At 40.6% G+C, this 18,597-nt stretch overlaps 1 protein-coding gene across 4 annotated transcripts in view; it reads right to left on the bottom strand.

Moving 5' to 3' along the window:
* SACS (sacsin molecular chaperone) overlaps positions 1 to 18,063 on the bottom strand; it is an 83,538-nt gene extending 65,475 nt beyond the window's left edge. For all 4 annotated transcript variants that reach the window (XM_049701300.1, XM_049701301.1, XM_049701302.1 and 1 more), the window contains exons 1-2: positions 17,965 to 18,063; positions 2,520 to 3,042 (exon numbers count right to left, since the gene is read on the bottom strand). In XM_049701300.1, the coding sequence (XP_049557257.1) occupies positions 2,520 to 2,539 (20 nt within the window). In that variant the 5' untranslated portion in view covers positions 2,540 to 3,042; positions 17,965 to 18,063. The remainder of the gene's footprint in view (positions 1 to 2,519; positions 3,043 to 17,964) is intronic.
* Positions 18,064 to 18,597: the final 534 nt, after the last annotated feature.

Genomic DNA, 18,597 nt, shown 5'->3' with positions numbered 1-18,597 from the left:
GCAGCTAACCAAAGTCCTCCTCCCGAGCCTGGATACCTGATCACCCTGGCCTGCCTTCAGCAAGTATCCTGTCAAGCCAGTTTAGCTGGTTCCCCACCCTGGATGCCTCCTCTTAATAATTTGCCATCCACTGGCCCCCTCGCTCGGCTCACTGGCTATAACTACCTAGATGTCTTTGCTGTACTATGAGTTAAGCCGGATCTCCTCCACAATTGCAATCCGTGTCAAGTCCTAAATAAAATCTTCTTACCATTTTAACAAGTATCAGCATAATTTTTTCTTTAACCAACCTTATGAGTTTGAACAAATCACATAACTTCAGTTTTCTCACCCATCAAATGAGACCCTAAGACAGGATCTCTTAGACACTGTCACCAGCCTGAATCAACCCCAAATGGACCAAGCTCTTTAGCACCCTGTACCTAGAACTGTTTCCTTAGCATCCTAGGGGGCAATTTCCCCACATCTCGTCCACCCCTCCATATCCTGGAATCTGCTCTTTGCCCTGTCACAAACTGACACTCCAGAGTCCCCCTGAAGGCAATGGAAGGGAACCAATCCCAAAACAGCCTTCAACAAGGGAGACTAACTCAATTTTTAGTTTAATGTTCAGATGGTGTAGTCAATAATATATCTGCTTTTATCTTAGCGTAACATTTTATATTGCTTATCACATAGATAATCTAACTTCTTTTCCCCAAAAACTTGCCTAAAGCCAGTTCCCTGGGAAAGCTGTGTGTGTTAATGCGGTGGTTCAGAGCAAGGCCCACGGCCCACACATGCCCCTGAGAACTCGGGATACAGTGCTCCAGAGATCAAGCCCACCCTGCATCCTTTTTAGCTTTAAAACTTAGTATCTTGCCCCAGGGACAAAAAGACCAGACAGTCAAGTTTTACATAGTTGGTCTTAGTAAGACAGGTTTTAAGTGTCTTAATAAAAGTGTGTTTATAGGTTGATGCTTTGATTATCAACCCATATACTCTGCTCTATGTATTCATAAATGTTGCTGTAACCAGTCACTGACATTTTCACTTTAAGTAAATTATAAGTTCTGCGGAAATTCTAAAGTACCCAAAGCCTATAGGATGTAAATCTCTGCAAAGATATTCTCAAAGTTAGTTGACACTTTGTTCTAGCTGTAAATAGACTTTATCACCTAGTGACTGCAAAGATCATCCAATCTGTTGGTTTTTTTCACTATATGTTAGACGCTTCAAATCAATCCTGATTGTTGAAAATGTATACTAAGTGTCAGCATCAATGAGTCTATGTTATCACTGCTATTTAAAATAAATTTATAAATGAAATTATTTCTAACAAATCAGCCAACGGATAAGTTGAATGAAAATGAGGTCACCTTTAACTTGAAAAAAAATCTACTTTCAAAACTACATGGAGAAAGGCACTACACGGAAGCAGTTTAGAAGGTAAAAAAAGAAAAACTCCAAAGAAATACTGTGATATAACACATATGATGCTACATGAGGGTTCTTCTTTCAAGCTTAAACGATTTAGCATCAGAAAGAGTGAGAAAATTAATCACAGGTGACTTCTTATAATATTAGAAATAATCAAATATTGCAATTTGTCAATAAAAGTCAGACCCATTAAGTAGTCTCTATAGCTGTGTGAACCACACATTTGAATGACAGTCAGTCACAAAATGAATCCCGATTTAAGTTCTTTTGAAAAAGTTACACTTATGTCCTCTGTCTAATGAATAAAAATTTTCAAAAGGTAAAGAAAAAAACCAAATGTTGCGTTTTTTCAATATTTCAAATTTGGAAAGGCAAATTTTAAAAATCTTTTTATTCATTGACATCATTGGGTTACAAGATGTGAAGCCCTACCTGGTCTCTGTGGCCCTAAATTTTGAATTACTGAACACACTATTTGAATACAGCCGTCAAAAATCAATGAAAGAGTATTTTGTTATATGCTTAAGAAAAAAGAAGAGCACAGAGAAATTTAAGGGGTAATTATAAACATACACCGATACTGTATTTTTGCATAAACCCTGAAGCTTATAAAATATGTTCTCATAAAAGAGCAACTAAATTTGAGGAAAGGAGCAAATGTTACCTTTTATCGTCATAGTTTATAAAGGAAAAGCAGAGAGCTCGCTCTCTCTCTTCTCTCAGCTTATCTGATACAACTCCAAGTACTTCACAGTTGTTATTTAATATTTTCTAAATAATCATACGGCCAGTGAAAGGCACCAATGTATACATTTTACGAAAGAGAAAATAGGATACATCTAGTCAACTGTCCATCGTAAGAGCCACACCAGGAAACAAAATCCAAAACCGTATAGAGAAATGTAAGGAGTGATTGTCAACCACAGCTTGAGGTGTTATCTGCACAATTCCCATTAGAACCAGTGTATCTATGGTTGAGTCACTTTTACCTCTAAAGAGCTTTCCTTTGTTTTTGCCAACATATGTTTCATATGGGAAAACCCAATAAGCCTTAAAATCACAGTGCAAAGTGTTGTAACTTAAAACATTAACTCATTTACCTATTATCCTTGGTCTCCATTATCACTTGGCCTGGAATATCTGTCTGGGAAAACCATGAAAATATTTTTCTTTCTTCCAAGTCTTTCCTTTGTTTCCTGTAAGCGTGTACTGCAGTTCAGCTCTGCCTGGCCAGTGAAAAGGCTGTTTTCCCCTCAGCATCCACTCATCATCTGATGTCCGAAAGCGTTGCTGTGTTTTGTGTTTGTGTTCCTTAAAGTATGACTCTCCGGTCTCAAAGTGTTGCCTCCTTGCGTTACGCCTTCTGATCCAACAACCCACAGATGTTCTTAAGGTAAAACGGTATTGATTAGCTAATGGGTTTTGGCTTTTCCCCAAAGCAAAGAGAAGCTATTTTCATCTGAGAATCTTCCGTATTTCTTTTTAAAGGAGTTGGGGAAGATATGTAGATGTTCTCGGGCTCCGTGTTCCTCGCCCTTATCTCAGCAGACGTGCGGTACTCCTTGGCGAGCACCTTTCTTCTTGCTCCTGTGATACCTGCATCTCGGCATCACTTTTGGGCTCCTGAAAGAAAAATCAAGGAAGGGTAAAGGAAGGGGTAGGGGAAGCACTCAGAGTAAAGGCACTGACAATGCAGTTCCTCGTGGAAGACTGCCACGGCTCTGAGCTCCAGGGACCTTCTAATTATAAACTGCTGGTTGCACCACAGCCCTGCCAAGTAGCATGGCACTTAGCCTTCCCCTCACCACCGGCAGGCACACATCGTAACCACACAAGGCCGTCTCTATAAATAAAGACATGCCCACTTAATTTAGTTTGATGTTCTCACTACCTGCACATTTCTACGCATCCCTCTAGGTCCCCGGCTTCTTCCAAGTGGAATATGTGCCTCCCACAATGTGCCTTTTTTTAGGAACGATACCCCTAGATCCAAGCCTATGACTTTACACATTATAGCTCATGTTTGAAAATGAAACATCTACGTTTTAAAAAGAAGAAATTTTACTGGTAATACGCTTAATAACCATTGTTGCCTGCAACAGTCTAACATTTTAAGAAATAAACTAGAAGAAAAAGATGACAAGCTGAAACAATGGTAAGCCTGAGGGATGAATGAAACTGAATTTTCTACCCACTCCTACAAGTATCATGGTTACAAATTCTTTATAATTTTCGAGGCGCTCTCTTAGACATTATCGCAGTTCTTTGATAGAGACAGAAGCACGAGTCTGGAAGGTGGGTCGCTGTACTTCAGCGCCCTCGACTAGAAAGTGAGGGACTGAAAATGGGAAAACCAGTTCCTGACTTCTTATTCTGTTTTTGCTACCCAGCAATGTTTCCCTTTGGACAAAAATAATGTAGAGATAATAATCTAAGCTATATTTAGAACACTACAGATTCTTGGATTCATTAAAATCCAGGGAAGAAACTCAAAACTCACTGCAAATCCTCCCCCAAACACTTCCCTAGTGACTTGCTAAAATAAAAATATTCCTAGGCACCATGAGTGAGACTAACGGAAACAAACCAATCCGAAATCTTATTATTCTTTTATAGGAAATCATATATCAAAACATTTGACTGCCTCCTGTCAAGAATTAGAATAATTCTAGATTTTAAATTAAAATTTAAGAATTAAAATTAAACTAAGGAATTGTAGTAGCAAGAGAATGGAAACCTTTGGTATGATAATGGATTTTAAAAATTGGACTCTGGGGCTTCCCTGGTGGTGCAGTGGTTGAGAGTCCGCCTGCCGATGCAGGGGACGCGGGTTCGTGCCCCGGTCCGGGAAGATCCCACATGCCGCGGAGCAGCTGGGCCCGTGAGCCATGGCCGCTGAGCCTGCGCGTCTAGAGCCTGTGCTCTGCAACAGGAGAGGCCACAACAGTGAGAGGCCCGTGTACCGCAAAAAAAAAAAAAAAAAAAAAAATTGGACTCTTCAATTTGAAATGCTCAGATTCAGAGACATTATGTATAATAAAGTGGAAGAACAGGATTGATTTCTTTATCTGTAGAATGAGAGAATTAGCATGTGTTCTAAGTTATCAACGCCTCTAAAATTCTATGAATCTAGACAAGTATATGTACTTTTAACTCATCAACAGTTGTGAGAATAGGAATTAATCCAAATATGCTTTTTTTATTAATTTTTATTGGAGTATAGTTGCTTTACAATGTTGTGTTAGTTTCTACTGTACAGCAAAGTGAATCAGCTATAATTCACTTTGGTCTAATAATCTTGTCAAAGGGAGAAATGCATTATATAGATGTGCCTTTCATGAACCCGTGCTGGGTCCCAAGGATCACCGTGTCCTAACAGCTCATGACCTCTCGCTAGTAATCCAATCTTCAATTTTAATATCGCTTCTATTATGAACATCTTCCTTTTTTAGACACTGGATCGTTTGTGTGTGTGCATCTCCCCAGGACCTGTCTTATCCTCTAATTGCGCAGAACTCGCCATCTGCGGTTGAATAACTATATGCCAATGACCACACATGTGGATGACAGAAGGCAGTGTGTTGACTGGAACATCAGTTTCCCAAACAATAGTCCCAAATTATAGTCATTTCATAATATTTCTCATATTTGAGATGCAACATACCACTTTGAAGATCTTTGGCCTATTGTGTACCACCTGTTTGATTATTTACTTAATTTTTTTTTCTTTAAATGACTCTCTACTTAAATAAATGTATTATAAAAGGAAACCCAGTACCATGTTCCACAAATAGAAGGTAACTCTAAAAATAAACAAAAGGAATCTTATTAAATTCTGGTTGAAAACACAAGTGTCCATGAAAAACACTGCATCTTTGACTTGCTCTTTCCTCATTATAAATGGGGATTAGTAAATTTATGGGGCATTCATTGCCTTCAATGATTTTATTCAGAAAGAAGAAAGGCTAAAAATTAAGTATCCATTTCAAGAATTTCGAAAAAAAGGTAATGGGGATAAGCTCAAAGAAAATAAGGTTGAGAGTAGATAAGAGTAGAATTAATGAAATAGAAAACAGAGATACAATGGAAAAGTTAGTTCTTTAAAAAGACTAATAATATTGGCCAACTTGTGGCAAGACTGATCAAGATAAAAGCAAAGAAGAAAAAAAAATGTTGGAATGCATCAGAAATGAAAAAGATAAGAGAACATTATTTTTTCTAAAAAAAACTTTTTTTTTGGCCGTGCTGTATGGCTTGTGGGATCTTACTTCCCTGACGAGGGATTGAACCCCAGCCCTGGCAGTGAAAGCGCCAAGTCCTAACCACAGGACCACCAGGGAATTCCCCCCCAAAAAAAACTTTAAGGTAATGCATTTTCAAATTTTGAAAATGGACAAATTCTTAGAAAAATATAAAGTACCAAACTAATTTAAGAAATAAGTCAAGCCTATGAAATAGTTTCCATCACTGATATTTAAAATCTCCCCTTGCGGAAAACATTAGGTTAGATGGCTATACTGGTAAGTACCAAATATTCAATAAACAAGCAACTCTAAAAGCTACAGATTCTACCAGAGAACATAAAAACAGACAATATGCCCCAATAATGTCATGAGACTGAGAATATTCCCAAATCCAGTTATCTAAACTAGACTGGGACAGCCTGAAAAAGGAAAATTACTGGCCAATCTTACTCGTGAACATAGCTGCAAAAATTCCAAATACGTATTAGGACGCTGAATGGAGCATGTGTAGTATAATAAAGATAATACTTTTCGACCGATTTATTGGACTTATCAGAGGATAAAACTCAATATCCATTAATGAACCCCCCTCTCAAAAAAAGGAAAGAAAACAAAAAACTTTTAGTAAATAGGAAGTAGATGGGAACTTCCTTAATGGGCAAACCTCACACTGGGCTATCTCCACTTCTAGTAAACATTTCACTGCAGGCACTGCCAGGACAAGACAAAAAAAAAAAAAAAAAAAAATGAGAGGGGCAGGAGGAGGGGGGAGGAAGAGGGGACAAAACAATCACCATTCACAGATGGGACAGTCGAAAAGAATTTCAGACAAATTAACAGAATTAATGATAGAGTTTATCAAGATTCATGATAAAGTTCAATTGTACTTCTACACACCAGCAAAAGTTTTTGTTTTTTTGTTTTTTTGTTTTTTTTTGTGGTACATGGGCCTCTCAATGTTGTGGCCTCTCCCGTTGCGGAGCACGGGCTCCAGACGCGCAGCCTCAGCGGCCATGGCTCACGGGCCCAGCCGCTCCGTGGCATGTGGGATCTTTCCGGACCGGGGCACGAACCTGTGTCCCCTGCATCGGCAGGCGGACCCTCAACCACTGCGCCACCAGGGAAGCCCAAAAGTTTTTTTTAAAAAGGAAGTTTTTAAGACAACCATTTATAATAGCACGAAAAAATAAGTTACCTTGGAATAATTATAACAAAAGAACTTGTATAAAAATTTGAGATAGAAAAGCTATAAACTTGAACAAAAGACACCCTTTTAAAAATGGAGAGATGTATATGATGGGCAGGAAGGCTCAATATCACTGAAATGTCCACTCTCCTCAGATGGATCTTTTAATTCAAAGGAATTCCAATCAAAATCACAACAACCATTTTTTTTTTAAGATTCCATATATATGTGTTAGCATATGGTATTTGTTTTTCTCTTTCTGACTTACTGCACTCTGTATGACAGACTCTAGGTCCATCCACGCAGACGTAGAGAATGGACTTGAGGACACAGGGAGGGGGAGGGGAAGCTGGGACGAAGTGAGAGAGTGGCATGGACATATATACACTACCAGATGTAAAATAGATAGCTAGTGGGAAGCAGCCGCATAGCACAGGGAGATCAGCTCGGTGCTTTGTGACCGCCTGGAGGGGTGGGATAGGGAGGGTGGGAGGGAGGCTCAAGAGGGAGCGGAAATGGGGATCTATGTATACGTATAGCTGATTCACTTTGTTGTACAGCAGAAACTAACACAACAATGTAAAGCAATTACACTCCAATAAAGATGTTTTAAAAAAAATCCCAACCTTTTAAAATGAAACTTGAAATTCTAAAAGTTTTATGGAAGAACAAGGGGATAAGAGTAAAGACACTCCTTCAGAAGCAGGAGGGGAAAGACGTGCTTTATAAATAGCAAACTGTAATATAAAACAATAACTAAGTTGGTATGGCATTCACACAGGAACAATCAAACAGCAGAGAGCTTAGAAACAGATCCATGCATTAATGGAAACTTGATACATGACAGAGGTGTTTGTCAGTTCAGTGCGGAAAGCTGGACCCTTCAAAAAATGTTACCCGGACAAGCGCTTATCCACCTGGAAACATAAATGTATCTGTACCTCACACTGCATACAAGTATCGATTCCAGATGATTAAGGGCATAATTGAGAAAATCAAACCTTAAAGTTTCTGGAAAGAAATATAACCCAATATCTCTATGACCTCAGGGTACAGAAGAACTCCTTAAACAACAAATAGCCCTAACCGTAGAAGAAAAGATGGCTACATTCAAACCACATTAAAATTTAGAACTTCTGTTCACCTAAAGCAAGCTACATAAATCAGGAGAACATATCTGTCACACAGACAATCAAAAAAAAACAAAAAAAACTTGGAAGTAAAAAAAGATACAACCTCAAAGAAAAGTGAGCCAAAGACTCCAATTTATATATACTCTTTCCTATGCATAGCATTTCCGTTTTAAAATGATAAAATTTAAATTTGTACTATATTGTGTCTTCTACATGGGATAATGTTGAAAGTGTTTATAACATGATGAAGAGTATATAATGACAGCTCTGTCTGAAGTAGTATTTTTAATATCTTTCATTTATTATCATAATAGCTGTTCATTAAAAATGAGGCACAGATGGAATAACAGAGTCTACGTAATAAGATTTTAAAAGAAGAGGAAAGGAAGGGAGGGGAGGCAAGGAGAGAAAAGGGATTTGCAGACAGGGTCGCCCCTCCCAGCATGGCTTCATTTTTTGGTGCCTACTTGAGTAGCACCCACTCCTTCCCTAAATACCTCTCTGTTATCAGGGCATGAGTCCAGCCCCTTGTGAAACCTCCCTGAGAACTTATTCCCCAAACATTCAAAGTATTCCTTGGGGTTCCCAAGATCCACTTGGTGCCAATAAATCCTTCTTCATTAGTATGAAATTCTGCACGTGGTATTTAAATAATAGTACTGTAGGGGAGCAAAATTTGCCATTTATCATACTAAGCGAAGTAAGTCAGAAAGAGAAAGACAAATACCACATGATATCACTTACATGTGGAATCTAAAATATGACACAAATGAACTTATTTATGTAACAGACTCACAGACATAGAGAACAGACTTGTGGTTGGCAAGGGGGAGGGGTGGTGCCAGAGGGATGGATCTGGAGGTTGGGATTAGCAGGTGCAAACTAGTGTCTATAGGATGGATGAACAAGGTCTTACCGTAGAGCACAGGGAACTGTATTCAATACCCTGTGATAAACCATAATGAAAAAGAATATATATGTATATGTATAACTGAATCACTTTGCTGTGAAGGAGAAATTAACACAACATTGTAAATCGACTATACTTCAATAAAATAAATTTTTTAAAAACTTAGGATGGGGCTTCCCTGGTGGCGCAGTGGTTGAGAGTCCGCCTGCTGATGCAGGGGACGTGGGTTCGTGCCCCGGTCTGGGAGTGTCCCACATGCCGCGGAGCGGCTGGGCCCGTGAGCCACAGCCGCTGGGCCTGCGCGTCCGGAGCCTGTGCTCCGCAACGGGAGAGGCCACAGCAGTGAGAGGCCCGCATACCACACAAAAAAAATACAACTTAGGCTGATTATGTTTAAGGCCCCAAAGCCTCAGGGAGAACCTCTGACCTTCCCACGAACTGCCTAAAAGAACACAGAGCACGTGTTCCAGGAAGGGAGAATCACCATACATAGCTGTATTATGCACTAAGTCTGTCTGTTACCATTCTTCTCTGTGTCCCATTGTCTCTGCCTGGCCCAGTAAACGGCTGTTCACCAACCTCTTGCTTTTCCATCTTCATGTCAATTGCCTTCCTCCACTTTCAAGTCCCAAAGCCCTATTCCCAACCTCCTCTCATGCCTCTAGCTGAGGATGGTATTTAAGATGAGGGCTTCGGCCACTTCGGCGAGTTACCCAGTTCCTGGGTCTGTCCATGTATACACGTTAATAAAATTTTGTCTGATTTTCTCATCTTAATCTGTCTCATGTTAATTTCATCCTTAGGCCAGCCAGCAGAACTTAGAAGGGAAGAGGAAAATGTCTTCTTCCCCAGCAGTACCTTACCTATGTGTAGTCCTTACAATTACATGCATTGTTTCATGTGATCCTCAACACAACTTTATAAAAGAGGTAGACCAGATAGCTTCCTCATTTTACAGGTTAAGAGTCCAAAGCTATAAGAGGTTAGAGGATGTGCCCACACCCTACAGGCATAGAGATGGGGACAAGATGACAGAAGTCCTCAGGACCTGTCGGTGTTAGTTTACAGAGATGTTAGCTCTGCCGGCGGAGTGTGAAGGAGTGAGGTTATGCGCACCATCACAGAGCCTCCTAGGGCACTAGGAAGTGACAGAGCCCCAGCAGACCTCTTGACCCCCAGGTAAGGGATTTCAACAATAAACCAGGCTGCTTTCATATAATAATAGTGAAATGTGTGGAGCGCATCAACATTCAATTTATGTATTGTTTATTTTATATATAATAACCTTTATTATATATTGTTTTACTTATTCTCATGATTATATATTGTTATATATATTGTTTTATTTATTATATATTGTTTATTATATTTATAATGAACAAGCCTTTATTATATATTCTTTTACTTATTCTCATGATTACTTTGTACTAATTTAAGATCAAAATATGTAGACAAAGAAATATTAAAATGTCTTTCTTGATTCTCAGTACATGCTTTCACACACACGTTCATTCAGTTCAACAAACATCCATTTGTTGGTGTGCTGTGGCCATTCTACCTATGCAGATATATGAACACACCTCTGCCTATAATTAAGCATATATTTAGTTCTATTTCATTTTTATTGTATTAAACTACAGAAATGTTTTGTTCCTTACTGATTATATGACTACCACTATATAGATTTTTATACTTATGTGTTCAATGCTTCTCTTGTGTATAAATCTTCATCTGATAGTGCATCTATTTTTGAGTGCTTCAGTGTACCACACATTTCCTTTTATAAATCCTTTACAATAATGCATGGAAGATAAAAGCTAGTAGCCTTTTTATGGCATCTAATATGATTGAACAGCAGTCTGATGCAATTTAAAAAAATAAGAAATGTCAACATTCAAACTATGATACTGATAAATTGACAATTCCTCAACAAGACAATCAAATTAATCAGGATATGAAAAACCTGGGATTTTTTTTACTGCTTTCATGATAATTTTGTGTTTACATATTTCATTAACACAGCCAAGAAAATTAGGATATCCTAAATTTTGTACCCAGTTGCATTGCTATTGATAGTAAAACTGTAATGCAGTATGGTAAGGTTATCTTGTAGAGGGATGGTATCTTTAATTTGTTAAAGTGATTTCATAGATATTACCTTATTTCAGTCTCATAACAGCCTCGTGATTTGGTAGGAAATTATTAATTCCATTTGACAGATAAGGAAACTGGTGTCCAGAAAAGTCAAGCACCATCTCATGCTGGGACTTAAACTAAGGTCTTTACTCCATCTCTTACCTTAATCCCACTATTGAGTACCTAACACAATACAGACACTCAAATATTATTTCCTTCTCTGCCCATAGGGTCCCCAAAGGGGAAGGAAGCTTGCTCCCGTCATATCACTTTGGGGAAGAGTAATTCAATCGAGGTCACGACCCGGGAGTCACATAACCTCTCCGTGCCCAGCCTTCCTCACTGTGACACGGGACAGCTTGCCCCATCTACACACAGAGTCATCATGAACACCAGCCTGAACGGTGTCTAAAAGTACGTAATGAACAGCAGGCCGGTCCTGCACATACGGGATGCCAGTCTTTTTGCTCACGGACCCACAAAGGGACAGGAAATGTTCATGCTCTTCTTGCCCACTGATCCCTGTTCTCTCACGCATCAGGGGCTAAACAGTCAGTGCCCTATGATGGCTATGAGGGAACAGGCCTGGCCGTCCACCCTGACCAGCTGTGAAATCCCCGCGTTCGGCTTTGACTCCTGAAGCCACCGCCCACGGCTAATACAAGCACAGTGTGTCCCTCCAGTGATTTCTTCACCTTCCCAGCAAAAACACCCTATTGTGGCAACCTGGGCTTCCCTCAGAGCAGTCGGATTTGACGCCATATATGATCTCATTTAAGGAGCAGGAAAGAAACACGCTTGCTCCACTTACTCACTGGGGTGAATATTTCTTTGAGTTGCTCTACTTGAAATGGAAACTGGCCGGATACCCAGGGCTTAACTCACGGCCACTGTGCCCAAGGGCCCTGTCTTAAGGAAGCAGGGACGTCCAGGGTGCCCCGCCCCCTTCACAGTTCACATGGACCCCTGAGCTCTACCTGTCAAGAAAGCTTCAGTTTCCCTAGAAGCAGTCTTTTCACCTATTTATAAGCAAAGACTAGAGCCAGAGTTGCCTTCAGCGATCTCCAGCCAACAGCACGTTCCTCTAAAGCTGGGAATTAAAAATCAACATTACTCTTCATCGTGTTTGATCAGACGTATTCACAGGCAGCTAAAACCTCTGTGACGTGCTGAAAATTCACCCTTGAAAGTCCCTGACGTTACAGAAACAAGGAACCAACATAGACTGCGGGCCCACAGAAAGCCTCCACTGGAATTACCCTCAGAATAATGGTCATGCTCTGCTCGCTGTCAGAACAAAACATGAGTCAGCACAGACTTGAAAATGGCATCTTTGCAAAACAGAGAAGTCAGATTAATTCACCCTATAAATCAATAGACCAAAATGTAAGGCAAAGCAAGAATGGCGGCTGTCATTAATTAACAGAACTGTACAGGCACAATCTACTGTAGAAGAGGTCATGGTCACTATAGCCTCATTTGACCTCAAGTAAACATCCCTGAAATGGAAGATTTACAAAAATGCACTTTACAGAGCCGAGAAGTGAAGTTAAAGGTAAGGGAGGGCTTCCCTGGTGGCGCAGTGGTTGAGAGTCCGCCTGCCGATGCAGGGGACACGGGTTGCCGCGGAGCGGCTGGGCCCGTGAGCCATGGCCGCTGAGCCTGCGCGTCACTGCGGACCGCAAAAAAAAAAGGTAAGGGATACTTATCAGTGTGTGTGTGTGTGTGTGTGTGTGTGTGTGTGTGTGTGTGTAATTGAAGATTTCCAGTAGAATGTACAGCAGAAAAAATACTGTCTCAAATTTAATAAGAAAAATGTATAAATTATTCCCTTACTGTCCCAAATCCCTTCTATGTTGTACAAATCTTCCTCGTCCACTTTGCAAAAAGTTCCTCAAGAACGTCTTACTCATCTTTGCCCCCCTACTCGGTCAGATGCAGGGCCATGGATACAGAAGGTATTCAATAAAGAATGAATAGTTTAGTCACTTTGGCCCATTTCCAGGTAATAAAAGACACACATACTGTCATAGCATACCTTGAATTGAGTTGATCTAGCCTCTAGCCTCAACTTTTGGTCCGTCGACAGGCAGAGCTAATTGTTGGAGGCAGGGGTTTGGAAGGGCTACCACTGGAATAAACTCCTTGAAGTCTTAGGTTTACCTTTAAAAGCTCAATTATCTTCAAAGATAAATTTTACATAAAAGTAATATGCCATATGGGTGAACTGTATAGTATGTGAATGATAACTCAATAAAGCTTTTAAAAATAATATATTAAAAATAGATTATATGATTGAAATATATCTCTTTTGATATTATCTGACTAATATTATTATTATCTAGCTTTTTGAAGGGAAAAATAACATTCACTCATTCACTTGAAAACCAGTGCTTCTCTGGGAGCCTGCCAGGGACTTTGTTCACCAGCCATCTGATCCCAGAGGTGGGGAGGGGAGAGGGTCACTGAGCTATTCTCAGGCCCAGTTAAGGGGAAACTGAGGCTCCAAGAGATGAAGCATCAGAGCTAGTCTGATGTAGAGCCCGTTTTCAAAACCGCGTTTACCTGATTCCTAATAAATGTATTTAAAGGCTTGGGTATTTTTTTTTCAGTCACTAGCCGGACCTCTTGGGAAAATGAAGGTACATAATACGTTTTTCAGGATCAGAATTTTCTTAGGATAATCATTGAACTTAAACATTTAATAAACAAAAGTATCAATAAATAAACCCAGGGAAATGTTTGGCATGTTATAGAAAATTGATAAAGATTAGATATAACTTATATTTTAAGTTTAAAAACCTAACAAATTAATATCTTTACGCTCAAAGTAACTATTATTTAATTTATCAGTTAAGATTCTGTTTATATAAGGTTGCCAGACATAGCAAATAAAAATATGCCCAGTTAAGTTTGAATTTCAAACAAATAACAAATAATTTTTTTAGGTTATGTTTATCTTATGCAATAGTTTCTGTAATTTATCTGGTAACCCTATTAGGACTTTTTTTAATGGTTAAATGTATCACTGCATTAAAAACAAGGAGGGGGTGGGATGAATTGGGAGATTGGGGTTGACTTATATGCACGACTATGTGTAAAATAGATAACTAACACGGACCTACTGCATAGCACAGGGAACTCTGCTCAGTGCTCTGTGGTGACCTAAATGGGGAGGAAAACTGAAAAAGAGGGGATATATGTTTATGACTCACTTTGCTGTACAGCAGAAACTAACACATACATACATCCCCCCATCTCCTAAATGTTTTCTTTATTTAAAAAAAAAAAGACTAAACCTCTATTAATATGGTGAAATAGTGCACAAATTCCAGATGCTCCAAAAATTCAAATACAAACTCCTCTCTAGCACTTAGTATTTTAATGAAATAAGGAGATCTATGAAGTTTAAATGACCACCCATAAAAATATTCAGGCGGCTTTGACTTATTTTAAAATGTCGTCGTTTCAGAACATGTGAAAAGGATATGTGAACTGCAGAGCCCGTATTTTCTTGACTAGAGGATGGACTCGTGGTCTCATCCAGAGAAGAATACTGAAGACGAATGCTTGTCTGGATGGCATGTTGCTGTAAGTGGACCATAGATTTCCCCTTACAAAACCGAGAAGCCCCATGGCATCCTGGGCTTCACACCGCCAATGACCTCTTAGTGCCCTGAGAGGGCACACAGGGTGCAGGGGTCACCGCTCAGGGTTGGCAATCTGAGCGCTCACTGATATCCAGCAAGAAAAGCGAATTGAGATACCGCCCAGTCAACCCCCTCTTTCTACAAATAAGAAATGGTCGGGGCTCCGTCTCTTTCAATTTTACATTCTATAATCTGCAAAATGGGTTGCCTGTTTCACAAGTCTGTTGTGAAAATGAAGAGAGACAACATACGTGAACGCGTGCTATTTGATCAATAATTGTGATAAACTGGAGTATACCAGGCCTTGAAGGAAATGTAAAGACTGTCTACACCATACCTCTTATCTCAGAGCTGAGGTTAACAGACTCTCCCATTAGCACAAAGAGAAGCCACAGCCGAGGCAGAGCCACGCCTCCGATTCCCAGGCCAGTGTTTCTTCCAACTTCCTTATGTGTCCCGGCACAATGGCGCCATCCTCGACTTAAATCTGACACTATGTGCTAAGCGCAGAGTTTAAGGAAAGCAAAGGTGGCCAGGAGAAAGGCACGCAATATAGAAACTAAAACAGTAACGGCATTGGCAGTACGAAAAGCCAGTTGCCACCCAGGTTGTCCAAGATCAGAACCGCCACGGGAATTGCTCCAGTTTCAAATCAGCGCCTTTTGCACCGCCCACTTGGACTCATGGCCGGACAGTCAATATCATCCTCAATTCTGCCACCATACAGGATTTGATGGGAGCCAGAAAAAGGAAACTGGCCTTTCCTCTTCCAGTAGAACATGCCTGCAGCAACATGGAAATACCAGCATCACTTTTATAAGACATCCTTAGCAAGTACTGAATATATTTTTTGTACTTAGAGCTGATGAAGAAGCACTTGGTCAAAAGATCATTTCAACATTCATACCTTTAGGGAAATAGTATGAGAAACCTCTATTTTTTTTTGATTTTTTAAAATAAAAATTTATTAAAGAATTAATGACAAAACATAATAATAAGCATAAATAGTAAAACAGCGAACAAAGAATTACCGAGAACTCAGTCCCCGTATAACACTATAGGTACATTCTTACTGTTAAACATGGCCTTATCCAGTGTGAACAGCAATTTATGCTTTACTTATTTTTGCTTGTCAAAAAAACGAAGGATGTTCTTCTTTGCTTAATGAATAAATCTTTTGTTATTTTACCTAGGCTCTCCATTTGGGAAAGAAAATCTTGAAAGTATGCTAATCGTAATTGTATTATAATTGAAAGTCAGTTATGTTGTCATCAGCTTGCATTGTTCTGTTGGAAAGAATTGTGAAAACCTGAGCTCCATCTTAGGACGATTATTTAGTCAACAAGGACTCTATTGCCATTTTCATCAAGGTGGTTTGTTAATGTCTAGTCTTAGAAAAAGATAATTTAAAATTTTGACAACACTTTTTTTGCCTCCTACGTACCTATGCATTAAGGAATCATTCACCTAATGACATAAGCAAAATGCCTTTTCTTTCTCCTATCGAAATGCTTTCTACTTCTTCCATCCACCTGGCTCTGGGATGTCAGCAGTCACAATGAATCAATAGAAGGAAAGAAGACGGGGGCCCTTAAAAGAGGAAAAATAATCCACATTTCATTGTGCCCAAAGACAATTCAGATCACTAGATTTACAAGAATGTTTGAGAAACCTCCTTAGCCTGCTTCCTCACGGACGGGTAGATTGAATGAGAAAATGACAGAACACCCGCGAAGCAGCTACATTTGTGCCAAGTACCGTGCTGGGTGCCTTCAGATGCACTGGCTCATTTCAACCCTGGAAAATTGTGTGAACAACTGCCATTATCTCTGACACAGGAAGGAACTGAGGCTCGCAGAAGCTGAGTGGGTTTTCAGGGGCTGAAGAGCTGAGATCTGAACCCAAGGCTTCTGAGAGCAAATCCAGGGTAAAGCAGCGATACACCAGACGCTGCTGATGTAAGCCGAAAGTCTTAAAATAAGGCTGTCAGTCAGGTTTTCCTTCCTTTATGTGAAGGATAGAAAACACCATATCCAGCATGGAAAAGATCTTACAAACCAGGCCAGGAACAAGGAGAATATGGGAATATGGTTTGTTTGAAAGGGAGACCGAAGGAGCCTTGACCTCCACAGAAAAGGAGGCAACTGGCCAGCTGAAAAACCAGGAAGGTAAAGAAAGGATGAAGGGACGGCCACGGAGGAAGGAGGAAAAGGAACTGGGTATCATTTGTCCATGATGTGAAGAAGACTGCAGCAAGATTAGGGAAAGACGGCTGGTTAGTCACAAGTAAAACCACTGGGTTATGACAACCATGCATTAACCTAATATGTGTCTGGTTATCAAGGAATAACTTCCGAAAACAATGTGAGAGACTTGCTTTTCAAGTGACAAATAAAATGGGATTAAGTGTCAGTCGTTTATCTGCAGTGGAGGAAAGGTAAGAGCTCCCCTCAGTATAACTTCAGGGCAGCACTCCTCAGCTGCGGGGGCGTATGGGCTTGACCTGCATTCTGCCTTTTTCTCAAATGAACAGGCTTTCTTCACACAGTGAGAACAAAACCTACATAAAAATTAAAGCCCAAGCTATCGACATGTTAGAAGCAAACCCGACACTCTTCACCGAGGTATCAACCTTGTTTTAAGAAAAAGAGTGAGAGATTTTCGTTGCTACTGTTAAAACTGGGATACTCTAAGAATTTAATGATCACTTATTAAGATAAAATTTAATAACTAAGTAAAATGTTTTCAACTAAAAGCAGGATTTTCAGATATTACTACTTAAGATAACTGCAATAAGTGGCATCATTTACGAGCATGCTGTTTAAAGGAGAACAATTACTATTAAATTAGCCTAGAAAGCACTTGGGGAATCCCGCTTTATTATTCAATAGCACTCTGCGCTCCACACTCTGCATTACAGCAGCAGACCCTTTGTGAGCAAACCCACAGGACGGGGTGGGAATTAAAATGACAAAGCCGGGAGCTCCGAGCATCTCGGCCGCGGGGATCTCTCTAGCAAGGCTGCAGTCGGAGCCTCCTCGGTAAACCGCAGGCTGCGGCCCAAAGTGGGAATCGCCAAAAGAACCCCTAACTTACAGCAGCACAGAGCTTTAAAGAAGCGTCTCTGTCCTCTCACAAGGGCGTTTCCCAAGACGACCGCAGGGCCCGGGCGCCCCGGTCCCAGCCCCGCTCTCAGAGGACCTGGTGACCCATCCCCCGCGGAGCCCGCATTCCCGTGGGCCCCGGCCCGCTCCCGTGACATCCGGCCGGCCCCTCGCATACTCACCGGTGGCTGCCAGCATCGCGTCCCCGGCCTTTGTGGTCCTTGTGTCCCATCAGCAGGTTCCAGCGTGACTGCCACCGCAGCCGCACTGGTCCAGGCCACCGGACGCCGTGCCGCAGTCAGCAGCTACCCGCCCACACCCCGCGCGCCTTTTTTTTCTTTTTAAAGAGACAGGACCATCACCAACCTTCGGTTTCAATAATGCTGCAAAATGCGGCTTGGTCGCTCCAACTGGTGGTACAGAGGACAGTAAGTGCATTACCTCTTCTGTTCACATTACAAAGTTGCACCTAGGAGGAAGGCATGCCTACCAGGAGATCATCTCTCTTGGACACTGGTATACCTAAGGCTGTGTGACCTTAGACAAGTCGGTTGTGGGCTGCATTTTCCCCGTGGAAAACAGACTGTGACCGGCCACATCCAGTCTGGAAATCCTATAATCTACTAGAATTGAAGAGCAGCACACACTTGCTGCTAAAACACGATAATACGCTATGTTTGCCTTGCAGGTTCTAGCTCACAAGGAATTTTTTGTGTTTTATTTGGATTTGGGTAGGAGTTTCCGAAGGTTAAAAAGAACATTCGCTCGAAAGGCTTTGTAAACTGTGAAATGCTGCACAGCTGTCAAACGCTCTA

Source organism: Orcinus orca, chromosome 18 (assembly GCF_937001465.1).
Source record: "Orcinus orca chromosome 18, mOrcOrc1.1, whole genome shotgun sequence".
Classification (NCBI taxonomy): Eukaryota; Metazoa; Chordata; class Mammalia; order Artiodactyla; family Delphinidae; genus Orcinus; species Orcinus orca.
This window is presented reverse-complemented; position numbering and strand designations above follow the sequence as displayed.